Source organism: Callithrix jacchus, chromosome 18 (assembly GCF_049354715.1).
Source record: "Callithrix jacchus isolate 240 chromosome 18, calJac240_pri, whole genome shotgun sequence".
Taxonomy (NCBI): Eukaryota; Metazoa; Chordata; class Mammalia; order Primates; family Cebidae; genus Callithrix; species Callithrix jacchus.
The window spans coordinates 43,919,686-43,938,433 of record NC_133519.1 but is presented as its reverse complement, the minus strand read 5'-3'; the positions used below and the strand labels follow the sequence as shown (position 1 = coordinate 43,938,433).

General features: G+C 35.9%; 1 protein-coding gene across 10 annotated transcripts in view; it reads right to left on the bottom strand.

The window, feature by feature from the left end:
- Positions 1-18,748, bottom strand: part of HMCN1 (hemicentin 1) — a 532,161-nt gene that overhangs the window by 288,519 nt on the left and 224,894 nt on the right. For all 10 annotated transcript variants that reach the window (XR_013529004.1, XR_013529005.1, XR_013529007.1 and 7 more), the window contains exons 3-4: positions 14,053-14,211; positions 12,736-12,858 (exon numbers count right to left, since the gene is read on the bottom strand). Coding sequence is in view for 6 of the 10 variants with exons in the window: in XM_035280037.3 (XP_035135928.3) it covers positions 12,736-12,858; positions 14,053-14,211 (282 nt within the window). In the remaining 4 variants the exon portion in view is untranslated. The remainder of the gene's footprint in view (positions 1-12,735; positions 12,859-14,052; positions 14,212-18,748) is intronic.

Here is an 18,748-nt window from a genome sequence, read left to right as displayed (position 1 = left end):
GAGGTCAAGGTGAAAAGAATACTCGAACCCAGGAGTTTGAAACCAGCCTGGGCAACATAGGAAGACCGCAATCTCTACAAAATAAATTTTAAAATTAGCTGGGCAGGGTGGTGCACACCTGTAACCCTAACTACTCAGGAGGCTGAGTGAGGTAGCAGAATTGCTTAAGCCTGGGAGGTTGAGGCTGCAGTGGGCAGTGATCACATCACTGTACTCTAGTCTGGGCAACAGAGTAAGACCTTGTCTCAAACAAAACAAAAGGCCATTAGATCAGAAACTAAGCAAGTTACTAGACAAGGAAAGGATGAGTTGACTGGGAAGGCAATTATGAAAACAGAATGGAAAGCATTTTAGCAACTAACTAAATGTGCACAGCAAAAGAAGAGAGGATGACTCAGGCCACTTGAGCCTGGATAACTGCAAGAAGCGTTGTAATATCAAGAGCAAGGAGAAGCACTAAAGAAGAACATGTCCAATGAGGAAATTCTGTCTTACAGGTGTGGGCAGAACAGTCAGATTAAGATGACCGAAGGGCAGTCTAAATACAGGATGGTAGCTGAAGCAGCAGTCAGGGCTGAAGACTTGGACATTATCTGCACAGAGTAAAAAGGAAAGCAGTAAGAGCCACTCATTCAAAACATACAGTTGATAACTATTAATTGAGTACAAGCCAAATGTCAAAAGCTGTTTTAGGCATAGACAAAGGATACACAATATACTAATAGATAGAGAGAAATACTATAAAAATGAAGTAGATAATGCTGATGAATATAGACCCAAAAATCCTCAACAAAATACTAGCAAATCAAATCTAACAGCATACCAAAAAGATAATACATCACGATTAGGTGGGTCTTATTTCAGGGATGCAAGGATGTTTCAACATCCACAAATCACTAAATACATAAAAAGAATTTCAAACAAAAACCATATGGTCATCTCATAAATGCAGATAAAGCATTTGACAAAATCCAAAATCCCTTCATGATAAAAACCCTCAACAAGCTAGGCATCGAAGGAATATACCTCAAAATAATACAAGCCATATACAACAAACCCACAGCTAATATCATACTGAATGGCGGAAAGTTGAAAGTATTCCCACCAAGAACTGGAACAAGACAAGGATGCCCACTCATACCCCTATTCAATATAGTGCCGAAAGTCCTAGCCAGAAACTGGCTAGCCATGTGCAGAAAGCAGAAACTGGACCCCTTCCTGACACCTTACACTAAAACTAACTCCAGATGGATTAAAGACTTAAACATAAGACCTAACATGATAAAAACCCTAGAAGAAAACCTAGGCAAAACCATTCAGGACATAGGCGTAGGCAAGGACTTCATGACTAAGACACCAAAAGCCTTGGCAACAAAAGCCAAAATAGACAAATGGGATCTAACTAAACCTCAGAGCTTCTGTACAGCAAAAGAAACAATCATTAGAGTGAACCAGCAATCAACAGAACGGGAAAAAATTTTTGCAATCTACCCATCTGACAAAGGGCTAATATGCAGAATCTACAAAGAACTAACACAGATTTACAAGAAAACAAAACAAACAAACCCATTCAAAAGTGGGCAAAGGACATGAACAGACACTTTTCAAAAGAAGACATATATGAGGCCAACAAACATGAAAAAATGCTGATCATCACTGGTCATTAGAGAAATGCAAATCAAAACCACATTGAGATACCATCTCACACCAGTTAGAATGGCAACCATTAAAAAAATCTGGAGACAACATATGCTGGAGAGGATGTGGAGAAACAGGAACACTTTCACACTGTTGGTGGGAGTGTAAATTAGTTCAACCATTGTGGAAGACAGTGCAGTGATTCCTCAAGGACCTAGAAATAGAAATCCCATTTGACCCAGCAATCCCATTACTAGATATGTATCCAAAGGATTATAAATTTTTCTATTATAAAGTCACATGCACATGTATGTTCATTGCAGCACTGTTTGCAATAGCAAAGACCTGGAACCAATCCAAATGCCCATTGATTAGAGACTGGACAAGGAAAATGTGGCACATATACACCATGGAATACTATGCAGCCATAAAAAATGATGAGTTCATGTCCTTTGGGTGTTGAACAATGAGAACATATGGACACAGGGAGGGAAGCATCACACGTTGGGTCTGTTGGGGGGGACTAGGGGAGTCACAGCAGAGGGTAGGGAGGTTGGGGAGGGATAACATGGGGAGAAATGCCAGATATAGGTGATGGGGGGATCGAGGCAGCAAACCACATTGCCATGTATGTACCTATGCAACAATACTGCTTGATCTGCACATGTACCCCAGAACCTAAAGTACAATAAAAAATAAGTTTAAAAAAAGATTTAAAAATGAAAAGCATCCAAATTAGAAAAAAAGAAGTTAAATTACTTCTGTTTGCTGATCACATAATCTTTACCTAGATAACTCTAAAGACTCCTAGGCTTGATAAGCAACTTCAGTGAAGCATCGAGATTTCAGATATGAAATCTATGTACAAAAATCAGTAGCATTTCTATTCACCAATAACATTCAAGCTGAGAACAAACTGAAGATTCAACCTCATTTACAATAGCCATTCAACAGAAAACCAAAGAGGGGGACAAAGAGGGGAACAACACACACTGGGGCCTACTTGAGGGGGGAGGGAGTGAGCAGAGAGAGGATCAGGAATATTAACCATCGAATACTATGCTTCGTACCTAGGTGTCCAAATCATCTGTATACCAAACCCCTGTGACACAAATTTGCTTATACAAACCTTCACATGTACCTCTGAACCTAAAAGGAAAAAAAAGGAAAAAAAAAAAAAAACAAAAAAGTAAAATATCTAAGAATATATTTAACCAAGGAGGTGAAAGATTTCTACAAGAGGAATTACAAAACACTGATGAAAGAAATTATAGATGACATAAACAAATCAAAAATCATCCTATGCTCATGAATTGAAAGAATCAATATTATTAAAAGGCCCATAATGCTCAAAGCAATATGCCGATTCAATGTAATTTCTATCCAACTACTGTTATTTTTCACAGAATTAGAAAAAAATACTGAAATTCATATTGAACCAAAAAAGAGCCCTGTATCCAAAGCAATCCTAAAAAAAAAATAACAAAACTAGAGGCATCACGTTACCTGACTTCAAATTATACAAGACTATAGCAACTAAAACAGCATAGCACTGGTAAAAAAGCAACCAACCAACCAACCAAACAAACAAACAAACAAAAACAGAAACAGATCAATGAAACAGAATAGAGAACACAGAAATTAAGCCGCATACCCACAACCAACTTCAACAAAGTCAACAAAAATATACAATGGAGACAGGACACTCTATTTAATAAATAGTCCTGGGAAAATTGGATAGCCAGATGCAGAAGAGTGAAATTAGACCCTTTGTATCTCTTACAATATATAAAAATCAACCCAAGATGGGTTAAATATTTAAATGTAAGACCTGAAACTATAAAAATTTTAGTAGAAAACTTAGAAAACCTAGATCTCGGTCTAGGCAAACAATTTATGAGTAAGACCTCAAAAGCAAATATAAAAACCCGAAACAGATAAATAGGACTTAATTAAACAAAATACCTTCTGCAGAGCAAAAGAAATATCCAGTGGAGTAAACAGAAAACCAATAGAAAGGGTAAAAATATTTGCAAATTATACATCTGACAAAGGACTAACATCTAGAATCTAGAAATAACAAGAAAAAAAAAAACAAAACGTGGGCACATTATAATATGGACAAAGGATATGAACAGATATTTCTCCAAAGATATACAAGTGACCAACAAACATGAAAAAAAGTTCATCATCACTAATCATCAGAGAAGCGTGAACTAAAACCAAAATGAGATGATACCATTTCTCACCAGTCAGAATGGCTCTTATTAAAAAGTCAGAAAACAGCAGATGTTGGTAAAGATGCAGAGAAAAGAGAATGCTTACACACTGTTGGTGGGAATGTAAATTAGTACAACCTCTACAAAAAAAACATGGAAATACTGCAAAGAACTAAAAATAGTACTACCATTTGACACAGCAAACCCACTACTGGATATCTACCCAAAGGAAAAGATTGTTATTTCCAAAAGACACCTGCACTCCTGTGTTTATCACAGCACTATGAAAAATAGCGAAGTCATGCCATAAACCAAAGTGTTCATCATTGGATATTGAATAAAGAAAATGTGGTGTATGCATATATATACACACATAGAATACTATTCAGCCGCAAAAAGGAGTGAACTCGTGTCATCCACAGCAACAGGGAGAGAGCTGGAGGTCATTATTTTAAGTTAAATAACTCAAAAACAGAAAATTAAATACTGCATGTTCCTGCTTATAAGTGGGACCTAAACAATAGTGTACATGAACATACTGAGGGGAACACTACTCTGAGGACTACAAACGTAGCAAGGTGGTGGCAAGGGTTGAAAAATTACCTACTGGGTATATGTTCCCTATTCGGGTGTTGGGTACACTAGAAACCCAAACCTCACTATTACACAATATATCCAGGTAATAAACCTGTACATGTGCCCCCTTAATCTATAAAAAATAATTTAAAAATAAAGTAGGGTAGTAGGAACAGAACAGAACTTTAGGGATGTTCTTTTTACTATCTTTTAAGCTATCAGGAGAAAGAGACATTTAAGTAGATAACTAAATGACCTGAGGAAAGGAGTTATGACCAGAAAAAAAGAAATAATTGAATCATAATATTAAGAGACAGAATAAGCATAGAGGCTAGCCAAAGTTGGGGAACACATTTGGGATAAGAGCAGTAAGAAGTATCAGTGAAGGGCACAGAGAAGGAATAGAGATCTGTCAGGGGAGAACACCACATCACAGATGCTCAGGGCCAAAGGGTTTCAAAAAAGCAAATGTTCAATAGTATCAGATTTTACACAAGGAAATGAGGACTGGGGCAACAGTCATTGTAATATATGAAGTGAACAGTTAGTTCCAACTGACTGAGGAAGAGAAGGCCTGTACTTAAGGGAGAAGCAAAACAGAAGGTAGAGTTTGGTTCATCAGTTTGCTTCTGGACAGGGAAGACTTGATCTCTCTCGTCAGAGATTCCAAAATCTGGCATCTTGAGACACCATATCGATGTCTGATTTGTTCTTAAATCCTCATAGCTCATAGCATAGAGTCTTGCTTATAAACCTGTAACATGAGTCTATGAGGTGTGTTTGAAATATTTTTGCTAGTGGCAATAGCTTCACTATTTTGCTTTATTTTAAAAACAATACCTACTCATTAAACAATAAGAAAAGACATTAAAAAAAATATTAAAATTATCTATAATCTTACTATCCAGTAATTGCCATTATCCACATTTTTAGGCATGACTCTTTCATTTTTCTATAAATATTCATACATAAATGTAAATGAACATATTTTTTAAAACTGCTATCTTACTAGACATAGACTTTTAAGAAACATTGTTCAATTTAATAATTTTACTTGTTTTTATTCATTTATTATTTAAATTTATTATATTCATTACAATATTATTGAGTTAATAATTTAATAAATATTATTTGAATAAATAATGGACAAATTTTTACAAATGCATTCACTAGTTCCTGAAAACCGTCTTCCTTTTCACAGATATTCATATTCAAATTTTAAATGGTTTAACTATGTGTCTTTTTCCTAAGTTCATAATAAAAAGTATTAAAGTAAATTAATTATTTGTTTCTATTTAAAATTATAACTAAAATTCTGAAAGTTTTTTTTCCTTTCTCTTCATTCAATCACTTATATCAAAGCTGTTTAAATTATGTGGTATATGACTTTAAAGTATATTTTTCTTCTGGGGCCTGTAGCAACAAAGAGAAAGCCATTTGTAATTTTTGTCACAAAGCCAAATCATGACCAAAATCTTACAAGGGAGCTCTCAAAAGTAGCTCATACCATCTCTCAAAAGATTTAGCTTTTATAACCCTATTATACTCAATTCACTCTTAGAATGCATAAGGAAAACTGGAAAATATATGAAGCATGGACTCTGTTTCCATTTATTTATCCTGGGTCATAAGGAAATTTCTCAAATAAAACTTCCCTGACTTTGACTCTTAACTCTTTCATCTCTTCTTTGCTGTTGCAGAATAAGAAGCCAAAACTAGATGGTCCTTGATGAATATTTTTAGGTTGAACCAAATGCAAGCAATGATAAATCATGATGAATGTTTGGATTTAAATGGCATTAGCAACTTAATATTTTCATGGAACTGCTTACTGCTTCATTAGATAAACTCACTCTTTTCAAAGTCAAGTACTGGTTCATAATACACAGAAATACTTAAAATAAGACCTTCAGTTTTCTTCATATTCTGTATACTAAATGGTTTAAACTGCTTTTTAAAAAAACAATATTCATATGTTTTTTCCAAAGGTTTAAACTAGATTTAATTGATACAATTATCTCTGCTAGAGATACTAGCCAAGGCTTTTCTACTTTAAAATAATATGTACCTGCTGTGTTTAGTACAAAAGTGACAACTTTTTCTTTCAGATGAATAGTAATTATGTAATGGAGTTCCTGGGTAGGTAATTATGAAAAGTAAATTAGACAATTATATAAGATCTTCTATGTCTGGAGCTTAACAACAGCCAAGTACCTTGACCCAAATTATTCAATTATCATTATTAAAGAAAAAATAGGAGTGTGTATCCCCCTTAATTACATAAATGTAAGGGCAGGAGGCAATTCTTGTTCTGCAGAAAAGATGTAGTAAAAAGTATTTTGCATTTTTCCACTTGCTATGAGAGTTAGTTGCTTATTACTTAATCATAGGTGCTATTTAACAAAAAAGATTAAAAAGGAATATCTTAAATGTATGCGATATAAAAGGAAATATCCAAATTGTTGAGGCTGTGTGAAAACTGCTCAATAGAATTTTATTTGTCTCATCATTGCTGATTTTTTTCATGTTCCCTTGTGTTCCTTTGCAATTCCCAATGAATAAACTCTTCAAGATATGATGGTCAGCAATTTCAATGGCTAACTAGTTGTTTCAGTTTTAAATGTCAAGCATTTGGGGCAATTTTTCTCAATTCAAATCTCTAGTTTCCACAGCAACTCCCATAAAAATAAAGACCAAATGGGGAGAATAGGTAATCTCTTTCAAAACAGTATGGATTTTGAATGAGTTTTTCCAAAGACTTTGAGGTTGACACAGTAACTTTTTGGTAATTAAGATTTTTACAAATCCAGAATTAGCTATGCATATAATTAACTGATTCAGTTAGTTCTAACACCTCACAGTCAAACTTGATGTTTTATCTAGCTTCTAATCAAAATAGAGTCTGCTAAATAAAAAGATTTACTTCTTTTTTCTATTAGTTTTGGTCCTGTTGAAAGCATGCAACTTACTGGCTAGTGTTTAACCTTAAGTAACATCTCTTTTATTTTCTCTTCTAAGAAATATTCCTTGAAGTATTTACATAAGCTTCTTTCTCCTTTGAGATAGGTCTTCTGTGCTTTTTTTGGTATTTTAGGAAGAAGCTTTAATGAGTGATAGCCATTCTGTTTTCTGAATTTCACATTAGGGATCAGATGCCATGATTGTCTTATGGGATAAGACTTTCATACTGAAACTTATATTTCACAGGCAAGGAGTTCTGTTGTGTAGAGATGATCCCACTGCACATTACAGAATGTATTGCTGCAGTTCATAACTAGTGTTTCAAAAATTCCCAGAGCCCATGTAAAAAAATCATGAAATAAGACAGGCACTCCCATTTTTGCGAGGGCTTACCCTTTTAAACCATGTGTTCCCCACTTCCCATCCCATATCTGGTCCCATCCCATATCTGGTCCCATCCCCTGCTGTTTCAGACTGCAGGAAAGCTCTGCTTGACTTCTGGTATATTTTTTCTACATGACATTCTGTTGAGAACAGTCAACTCCCCCAAGTACTGCGTACTGTACTATGTACTCTCCCCCAAGTACTATGTACTATGTACTCATTAAATGTCAGTACAGAAAACTGTTCACATGCTCAGAAGCCTACAGACAAAAGACAATTGTTTAAGCATTAAGTTAAGAACCTCATTTTTGTTTTTTCTAAACAAATGGAAACAAAGTACACATGGCTTCATTTAAGCTTATTCGTGACCTATAAGCACTCCCAGTTTCCTGGGAGTGAAAAGGTAACTATGTGACTGGAACATTAGCATTCCTAGCACATACTCACACGGATAACATGTCAATCTTTCTTTTTCTTTAACAAAAAAAAAGAAAGAAAGCATTCCACTGAAACTAAGGTTCAGGTACGCATTTCTTTTTTGTAAATAAAATATATTTATTTTAAAGAATTGGCTTTGAATGTCCACTCCATTTCCCACAGCTGAATTCAAAGAAGAAATAAGTGGAAACATTTACACATTGTTTTCACACATTTCCTGTAGCTCTCTAGAACATTACATTATAGTTGTTCCTGATACATTTTCAAATTTCAGAGGAAACACCCGTTTCTACCTATTTTCTAGGTCAGCAGATTTGGTTTTTGAAATAATTTCTGGAGTGAAACTCGGGAATGGGAAAAACAAAATGGTAGATACCTCACTTTAGAGCACTGATTGTCCAAAACCCCACTGAGTCCATATGCAGAAAGCTCGTGGTCTAAAGTCTAGTTCTAAATGGCCATTAGCCAAAACAGCAGGAAGAGGCTTTGCCAAATTTATACTCGAGCAAAGTTTACAGTTTTTTCTAATGTAAGTCTTGAACTCAGGGAAAAAACCAGCAAGAGAAATAAATCCAGTAATCTCTAATCTATGAGGCTTTTTGTTACCAGGATTTGAATTTTTCATGGATGTGTTGCAAAATTGTCACTTTATTTTCCTGGGTTTAGGTTACTTCCTTTGAAAGACTAGTAAGCTCAACTCTCCTCTTTCTATTAGAAAACCAAAAAAGGTGGCTAGAATATTTTGACTAGCATGTATCACTAAGTAAAAATAATAGCAGTCAATATTTATTGATGTGTTCTAAACTCAACAACCTATGAGGGAGGTGCTATCATTCTCTCCATTTTACAGATAAGGAAACTGACATACCGAAAATATCTAAGGTCACGTGGCTGGGATACGCACCATGGACCCAGAGCGTCAGTCTTAACTACCACACAACACTGTTTGTGCTGCATGTTTTCTTCTTGCCCCTCTAGCTCCATTCTCTAACAACCTTTCCCATGCTGCTTTGCACCCTGGTATGCTGACTTTTGTGGAATGCCTCAACAGGACTCCTTGGTTCCAGTTGGATTTGGGGAAATGAAAATGCGGAGAATGCCAGATATAGGTTATGGGGAGGAAGGCAGCCAATCACACTACCATGTGTGTACATATGCAACAATCTTGCATGTTCTTCACATGTACCCCAAAACCTGTAATGCAATAAAAAAAAGAAAGGCACCAGAAAATAGGAAGGGGTTGGGTACATATTCCCCCAGTCCCATCATTACAGAGCTTCAGTTACTGATACCCTGCCTCTGTAATAGGTAATTACAGATGTAATTATTTATTGAAATGCTATTTATTGCTTAATTGTACATTTCAAAATAACTTAGAGTGTAACTGGGTTGTTTGTAACTCAAAGATACATGCTTGAGAGGATGGATACCTCATTCTCCAAAATGTGCTTATGTCACATTGCCTATATCAAAACATCTCATTTACCCCACAAATATATACACCTACTATGTACCCATAGAAATTTTAAAAATGAAAAAAGAAACGTTTTTATTGTTATGTTAACATCTATTGGAATCGGACCAATACACCAGGCTGGTTAAGTTTTTTTTCCAAGGGAAGGGAATGTTACAGGACATGAGTTGGGGGAGGTGGGAAAAAGGATAGGGAAGCTCAGGACAATTGAATTATCCAATTAACAGTGAATCTTTTTGTGTTAGCTGCTTTGACACAAGGACATAGCATTGTGAGAAACTTTCAGAATTCCCATTTGGATTTTTTTTTTTACAGCCAAAGGAAGCATTAATTAAATCAATTGACAACCCACCCAGTATATAAATAAATAAAGGAGTAACACTGCGATAGTCTAGTTCCTTGTCTGTATTCAAGGGTGAATTAAGGACATCCTTGAGATGTATTACCAAAACGTAATAACATACAGTGATTTATAGACCACTGATCGCTGGCCAAATTTCTTCACTCTGGTTTCCCTTTTACGTTAAATGAAGATGAAAGCTACCTAGATTTTCTACTTAAGCATTGTTTTCTTTAAACAACAACAAGAACAACAAAAACTTCACTTTAGCTCAAGAGAGAGTTAATACAAAATATACCCCAGGTAAAGAAACAGATTGAATAGGTTAAGAGGGTAAAATATAACACTAGTTTCCTTTAGAAACAGTAGTGAAAACTCTTGAGTAAAATGAAAGGACTCAGTGCATGCATGACTTCCCTGCAGTTCTTGTGTCTATTAAATGTGAAGCTACCAGTAAAGCATCTATTTTCCCTAGAGTTCGTAACGTTTACATAATAGAATAATTTGGAATGGTGAGAAAAATGAAATGACTAAATTACATGCCAAAAATTTTGCAAATCTAATTTTAACACTGTCACAATGCTTCCTATTGACAAAATATTCCATGGTGGTGGCTTTCTTTAAGGAACATGTTGACTTGCACAGTTCCAGTAGGTGCTTCACAGTATTTTTTCTCACATACAGTGAAAAAGAAAACTGTCCAGCCTCTTACTGGATTCTCCTACTCAGATTTTTTTCCCAGTAACAATCAGACATCTAATTTCTAACAAACATGATGGCACAATTTTCCCCACTTTGAAAGCATAATACCAACACCACCAGTGTCATAGTAACACTAGTTAATATTTATTGGGCACTACTTTGTGTCAGACTGTGTATGGAACATTTAAGTGCATAATCTCACTTAAACTAAGAGCGAATTTCTGAAAATGATAATTCTATTATCTCCATTTTACAAACAAGTAAACTGAGCTCACAGGGCCCATGTTACAAAGAAATACAGAAGCTTTATCATTTAGGATGCGTTTACTTTAAGGTAACTGAATACTCAACTCAAATTGGTTTGAACAAAAAGATAATTTCCTGAACTCTGGAGGTTTAGCAGTACGACGTGTTTGATTATTGACTTAATCCAAGATACTCCTAGCTAAAATTTCTTTGGTCTCATTAGCCCAAAGTAAATGATGTATCCTTTCTTGCACCAACTGGCAAGGGGGTTAGAATAGCTGTGATGAACAGATAAATAAAGGCTCAGCCCTGTTGGCATCAAACTCATTTATAAAAATGGACGACTTTAGCAATACTTCTCTCTAGTGCTATTCTGCTAAAGCTAAATTAAAAGATTAGACTATCCGCTGATGATCAAGGAGAGCAACACTATCAACAAGCCAGGGGGTTAAGTTTCGTTAATATGTCCATATTTATAAAATTTTCTGCAATTTACATCAAATTTTTATAAATTATTCTTCTTCCAAATTATTTGGTAATTGTCATAATTATTAAAAATCATTCAAACCATAAAAATTATGTATAATATCATGCTGTTAGTCCTTTCTCATGCAGCTATAAAGAACTGCCCGAAACTGGGTAATTTATAAAGGAAAGAGGTTTAACTGACTCACAGTTCCACACAGCTTGGAATGCCTTAGGAAACTTAAAGTCATGGTAGAAGGGGAAGCAGACACATCCTTCTTCACACAATGGCAGGAGTGAGAAGTGCTCAGTGAAGCGGGGAAAAGCCCCTCATAAAACCATCAGATCTTGTGGGAACTAACTCACTCACTCTCATGAGAACACCATGAGGGACCTGCCCCATAATCTAATCACCTCTGATGAGGTCTTCCCATGACATATGGGGATTATGGGAACCACAATTCAAGATGAGAGCTTGGGGAGGGGGTACACAGCCGAACTATATCACATGTCATTTAATAAAGGCTCTAGGGCTTACAGTTTCTCCACAGGGCTTTCCTTCTCCATTGAAGACACTGTATTATTTCAATTTTATGTAACTCAGTTTTCCTCAGATATGCTGGGATTACAGGCATGAGCCACCACACTCAGCCTGTTTTGGAAATCTCTAAGTGGTATCTGACTGCTCACAAACAGGTCCCATTGAGCAAACTATTCTTTCAAAAGCTTAGCTAGCCATGTGTCTTCCTGCCTCTTCTATAGTACTTGTGCTGGGAATGATCATGTCCACTAGGTATAACATATTCAGCATACTGGCTCAACACCCTATTTCCCCCCACTGCACACCACCACCACCTCCCACCTGGCACCTCACAATACTCTAAGCAGGTGATATACAAGTTGATGTAAGGGAGAATGATGCTCTTCCTCACATAAATCACATTCTATTTCAGTAACCAGTTAAGCCTCATTTTAATAGTTACAGAAACATTATTCATCAAAAACACAAATTGACCATACTGAACAACTACAAAAATTTTCTATTTCAATAAAATGATTTTAAATACATTTATTATTAAACAGTTTGTTGCTGTAAGTAATATGATGTAAAAATTAACATTAAATACATCTCTATTACCTCACATTATTCAATACCTTTATTGAACTGTGGCCTAGGAGTAATACCTTTTGGTTAAAATTGTTTTTGAAATTAAATCTGTCACAATTAGGCTGGCCTAACTGATTTTGATAAGGCGGCTGGTAATAAAGTAGACTCACTTTATTAAACTGACCTCGTTAACTTGTTTTTTGTCCAGATGGAACACCTGACCAGAACTTGTAGAGGCAATTTCTTCATAGACCTTATATCCAATATGGGTCCTGTCATCACAATCTCCAGTGAGCACAAATACCACCTATGATTTAAGAAAAACACAACAGTATAGTTTCCAGAAATAAAAAAAAATGTGTATATATTTTATATTACATACAATATAAAATATTATATATTATTTTATATATTACATGCAATATAAAATATAAAATATTGCATGTAATATAAAACATATACACACATATATTATATATATACACATGCACACATATTTTACTTGCCCAGTAATATGTTAACATGTTATATATATACACAAATATACATATATATATGTAATTCTTGACTTTGTACTCTGTTTAATAGTGAACCCAGATAGAAACATAGTGATATATATTTTAGAAGTGTAGGCTAAAAGCAGTAGAAGTGAGACCATGACTATGCTATATCACAGAATGGCCTCAATTCCTCACCCCTCCATGTATCTATACACTCAGTCAAAAGATTGTGAATTTCCTCTTATAAAAGAGGTAGAGCTTATTTTGTCATCTTCAAATCTAAGCTTGTCCATGTGACTTGCTTTGGCCAACAGCATTAGGCAAAAATGACATTCTACAATTTCTAAGCTGAGACCCAAGAGGGCTTGTGTATTTCCATCTGTTCTTGGGTGTCTTCCATGGCCATAAGAACATGCCTAAACTAACTTACTTGTCTCAGAAAGAGGATAAGACAACGTTGAGGCAAAGCCAGGTCTTCTGACAGTCAAGCTTAGATAAGCCAAGCCCACACTATTCCCCAGACACAGAGCAAGCCTGGCCCAGATCAACTGAGCTCTGTGAACACGCGAGAAATAAATGCTTATTGTTTAAGACCACTGAGTGTTTAAAAAGTTTGTCATGAAGCAATTGCTGATATAATGAATAACTAACTCTGACTCAGGCATGATTCCACATCAGAGGTGGACATTGGAATATAAACCTTTTTTGGCTGGGCCTATGTTTTGTCAGTTATAAGGAAAAGATGGTAACAAGTACCTTAATTAATCCCCAATCGTGTCTTATCCATACTGAAAAACAAGGCATTCATATGCTATGTATAAATATCACATACATGTTTAAATATTGAAATTAGATGATATATACATATTGGAGAACATACGGGTGGACAGATGGATAGTTATCGTTATGGTTATTAACCACACATGGAATAGTCAAAGAGTACAGGCCATCTCTTACGTACTGCATCAAGACGGAAACATTTGAGGTTGATTCTTACTCACTTGTGACTGTTTCTGTTGGATAAGTTGCAGCACCTCATGGGTGAGCCGGTAATCTTTGGACCGAGCATCAGTGAAAACATAGATGAAAGAACCAGGAAGAGAAATTTCCAAGGCAATTTTTATAGCTCCAATACTCATTTCTGGACAATCACCACCACCCTGTTGAGTGGAGAGAAAAATTCAATTACCTCATCAGCAAAAACAAATGAATATTTCGGTTATAACAAGGTGCTCTGAGCAAGTTTCCCTTTCATTTTCTGTCAGTTTGGCACTTTGTTCAAGATGGGATGGAAGAGATGTAAAGTGATATTAACCGGAAAAATTTCTAACTTATGAGTAAGTTAGAAATTCACCCAAAACACACAAAATAATAGATATATACTTTAAAAATTGAATGTCTATTCACTCTCCCCTCTCTTACTTGACTATCTCGTGTACCCACCTTCTCTTACTTTTTCTAACTTTTTTTTTGAGATGGAGTCTTGCTCCACTTGCAGCACTGTTGCCAGGCTGGAGTGCAGTGGTGGGAACTTGGCTCACTCCAACTTCCACCTAATAGGTTCATGTGATTCCCATGTCTCAGACTCCCGAGTAGCTGGGACTACAGGCACGCGCCACCACGCCCAGCTAATTTTTGTATTTTTAGTAGAGACGGGGTTTCGCTATGTTGGCCAGGATGGTCTTGATCTCCTGACCTTGTGATCCACCCGCCTCGGCCTCCCAAAGTGCTGGGATTACAGGCATGAAGACCTTGCTTATTGTACTGAGAAGACAGAAGCAATCAGAAGAGAATGTTCATAAGCTCCCACCACAATACCTGTTAACCAACCTACCTGCAGAAGCAGCCAGATGCCTGCCTTAATAGTGAAGGACTTGCTTGTACTCATGGCTATGCACTCATGGATAAGGCTAACTATTCACCTGGGAACTAATCAAGGTGATCTCTCTATTCCATTACACACTTTACTAAACCATTCCAGCATACAAACATACTGGCACAGCTCCACACTCCCTCAAACTTCTGCTCACTTTGGACCTGTCAGAGAAGCTTTCCCTGACTATATGACATAGAATCCATCCTATTTGTCATTCTGTTCACTCTGACTGTTTCGTTCTTCCTATTAACCCATAATCTCGGTGTTTTGTTTTCTACTTGAATAGGCTCAACATGTTTTGCCTATTGCCCCAAAAACTGTTCCTCAGGGGAATTTTTGTCACATATTTCCTTCATAATTATGTGGATTTCTACATGGGATTGTGAGTTTGCTGTATTTATAGTTTTACACATTATATTTTAGATTTAGAATTACATCCTATTTGTTTCCATGTCATCAGCATTATTCAAAACCACAGGTTTGAATAATGGCACAACATTCTATTATGTATGTATTCCATAATTTAGTCAACCATTTCTCTGTTGTTGAAATATTCATGCTCTTTCAAATTTTACTTCTTCATTATAAATGACAGACAGAGAGGCAGATTGATAGCAATAACTATAGGGCCAAGGGAAAGGACTTTTGATCAATATAATTTGAGCAATTAATAATTGCTGAACACCCGGCTGGAATGTGGGCATCCAACACAAATAAGCTAAAATATCTTGTTCTGAAGGAGTTCAGGGCCCAGAATAAGCAATTGCATAAAGAGCAGAGCAGCTTGAGGTCATGTGGGCTTTGCAGCAGCAGAGCCCAACAAGCAAAAGCTCTTTCTCAAAAAGAAAATAGTTATTCCATAACAGGAATAAGGCTTTATCATTAAACTCTGGAAATCCTATTTGATTTTCCTGTTGGGACATCCACCAAACTCCAACAGCCTCAGATTCTGATACAGATACCATGAGCACCATAGATCTAATCAGGGTCATGAGAAACAAGTATTAGAACAGTTTACACTGTAGCTAGCCTGGATAAAGTGGAGTCTCTTTTCTTGTGCTGGATTCCAATCAGCCTTTGAGTATTACTCGTTAAATAGGTTGGAACAGAGCATCAGCTGTTAAAAATTGACTCTAAAACTGAGAGACCCATTAATTATTAGGTCACTTTCTTAATTGTATGGGGCTAGAAGATGTAGTAACCTGATCTTCACTTTGGAAAATATATCAGCCATTGATTCCCCAAAATTTTACCCAGTTAGCAGTCCTTTCTCTTTTTGCAGAACTTAGTCCTACATTCTAACACTTATGTGCATTTTCAAGGCATTTAGTTTAACAAATAACACCGCTCCCAACAACTTGTATGTTTGTATCTTCTGACAATACTTATCTCTCAAGTTCTAATTTTACATTTTCAATTTCTTGTTAGACCTCTATTCCTGGGTGTTCCATAGGTCTCTCCAATTTAGTACATCTAAAACAGAACTCATATTTTCTGCTATGTCAGCTCTATTTTTGTTAACAGTACTATCTGCATAGACATTTGGTTTCAAAACCTGAGTCATTTTTGACTCCTCCTTCTACTTCCATCTAATCAGTGGTCACTCATTCCACTTTCATTAATCTGTCCCTTCCCTTTTTCTTCATTTCCTACTATTCACTTTTCTTATCAATAATTTTATTACATGTATAGACTCCTATTTGATGTTCTGCTCTTCCCTCCACTTAACTTTATTTTGCCTGTAGTAAAGAGCTACATACATCACATTGCTACATAAAATGTTTCACCACTTGTGTTGGATCAGATCATCTTTCTAGCTTTCTATCTCCTGTTGCTCCTTCTCCATAAATGGCTCCCTTTTAGCTGAGACTACTTCCTGCTCTTTTAATAGTCCCCTTGCTTCACCCCTTAATGCCATAAGTATTTGTATTCAAGTACTTTCCACTGTTCTATCTCTATCATTAAACACTTCTCCACAAAATATGCATGTCTAAATTCTTCCATTATTGTATAAGCTCACTGATGGCAAGGAGCTGTGCTCTGCTGAGTCCTTGAATCCTCAGTTCACAGCACATTTCTGGCTTAATCATTGAATAAATATTTTTCACATTAAACTATTATCTCATGAAGGTTGAGATAATATGCCTTCCCGTCTTTAAAGCTTTGATTCCAGTCAGATGTGCTTCCTTACTCTTCAGATGTATTCTACCATGCTTTACATTTTAGTGGTACTTAACATATGTCATCTGCATAACAGTTATTGGGAAGGAGATCACGTGCAACAACGACCTCGAATGAACATTCGTGTAATAGGAAAGCGGGAAATACACAGACATGTTAGTAATTTTGGTACACTGTATAGAAATAATCTTTACTTGCAGCCAACTCTGTATAATCTGTAATGGATATTCTGGGATGCTTTAAAAAAATTAAATTCCTATTGTATATTCAGAAGCTTAAACAAAAACATTCCTCAACTGTACTCGACACTGTGCACCCAAGCATGAACCACAGTATAATTTACCCATTCTCCAGGCATTTGTTGAATGGCCAAGTACACAATACAACTCCATGGTAGTATAATTCTAAGGAGAGATTAAGTGCCTTTTACTAATTGTCATGTATGTGCCAACACACTAGGAGAAGTTTTCTGTGTATGGGCCAAACATGAGGACAGCTAAGAAATATCTAGAGGCACATATTATGAATAGAAGGAATGATAAATCTTGTCCAGTTACTGAGTGAGAGACCCTCTCTAAGCCATTTACTTGGGTATAAATTAGCTCTAAGAGGACCTACGGATATCTAATTCCCTAGGAATCCTAAAACATTACCCAGGAGTGGACCGCAGAGACCACTAGAATCCTTGAAAGGGACTCCAAATGAAATCATCCCATTGGAATCTCCCCAGAGCTTCAGGCTCAACCTAAAATTAAATGCAGCCCTAAAACAATCATGTACTAAAATGGGATCCCTAAGACTATAAATATTTTTCAGCCTATAAATTTGAATAAAGCAGTTTAACCACATAATCAAATCAAGATAGTCAACAACCTTTTCTGTTATTAGAACCACCTTATTTTCATAAAAAATAAAAACACACTTTGTGAAACATTGGAGTTTTATGTATATAAGGCTTAACATCAGTTAATAATCCAAGGAACGAGTGTGGTGAGCTGACACAACTAAAACCCCACAGAGAGTTTCACAAATATCCTTCTATTTCTTGAACCTTAAAAAAATCATATACTCTAAAATGAATTCTTTCACTTTTATGAAAGAACTAACAGAAAGTCTCAAAGCAGCCAGGAAAACTGGAGAATGTCAAGTAAAAAGAGAACATCGTAAGCCAGGCATGGTAGCTCATGCCTGTAGTCCCAGCTACTGGGGAGGTTGAGGTGGGAGGATCCCTTAAAACCAGGAATTACCATCCAGCCTGGGCAACATAGCAAGCTATCTCTTAAAAAAATAAAATAAATGGTTAAAAATGAAACACTCTGACTCACACATAACATAAGCCAAGACTGGATGTGCTTATACATCCTTTAGGAGTGATTTGTATAGCTTATATTTTTTTCCCCTGCTATGGAAATCAGTGTATTCTTTAAATAAAAATGACTATTCTGCAGCAAATTTCACATTTGCAAACACAGATTACATTGTAATCATATTGATTATAAGTGTTCTCAGGAATAAAACTCTTCCCAAAATAATACAGTATAAATTATTACCTTTCTGCACCTACCTAACTGAAAATTAAAATAAATGTTAACTAGTAAATTCATATCTTAATAAAGCCATGTGTCTATCTCATTGTGGAT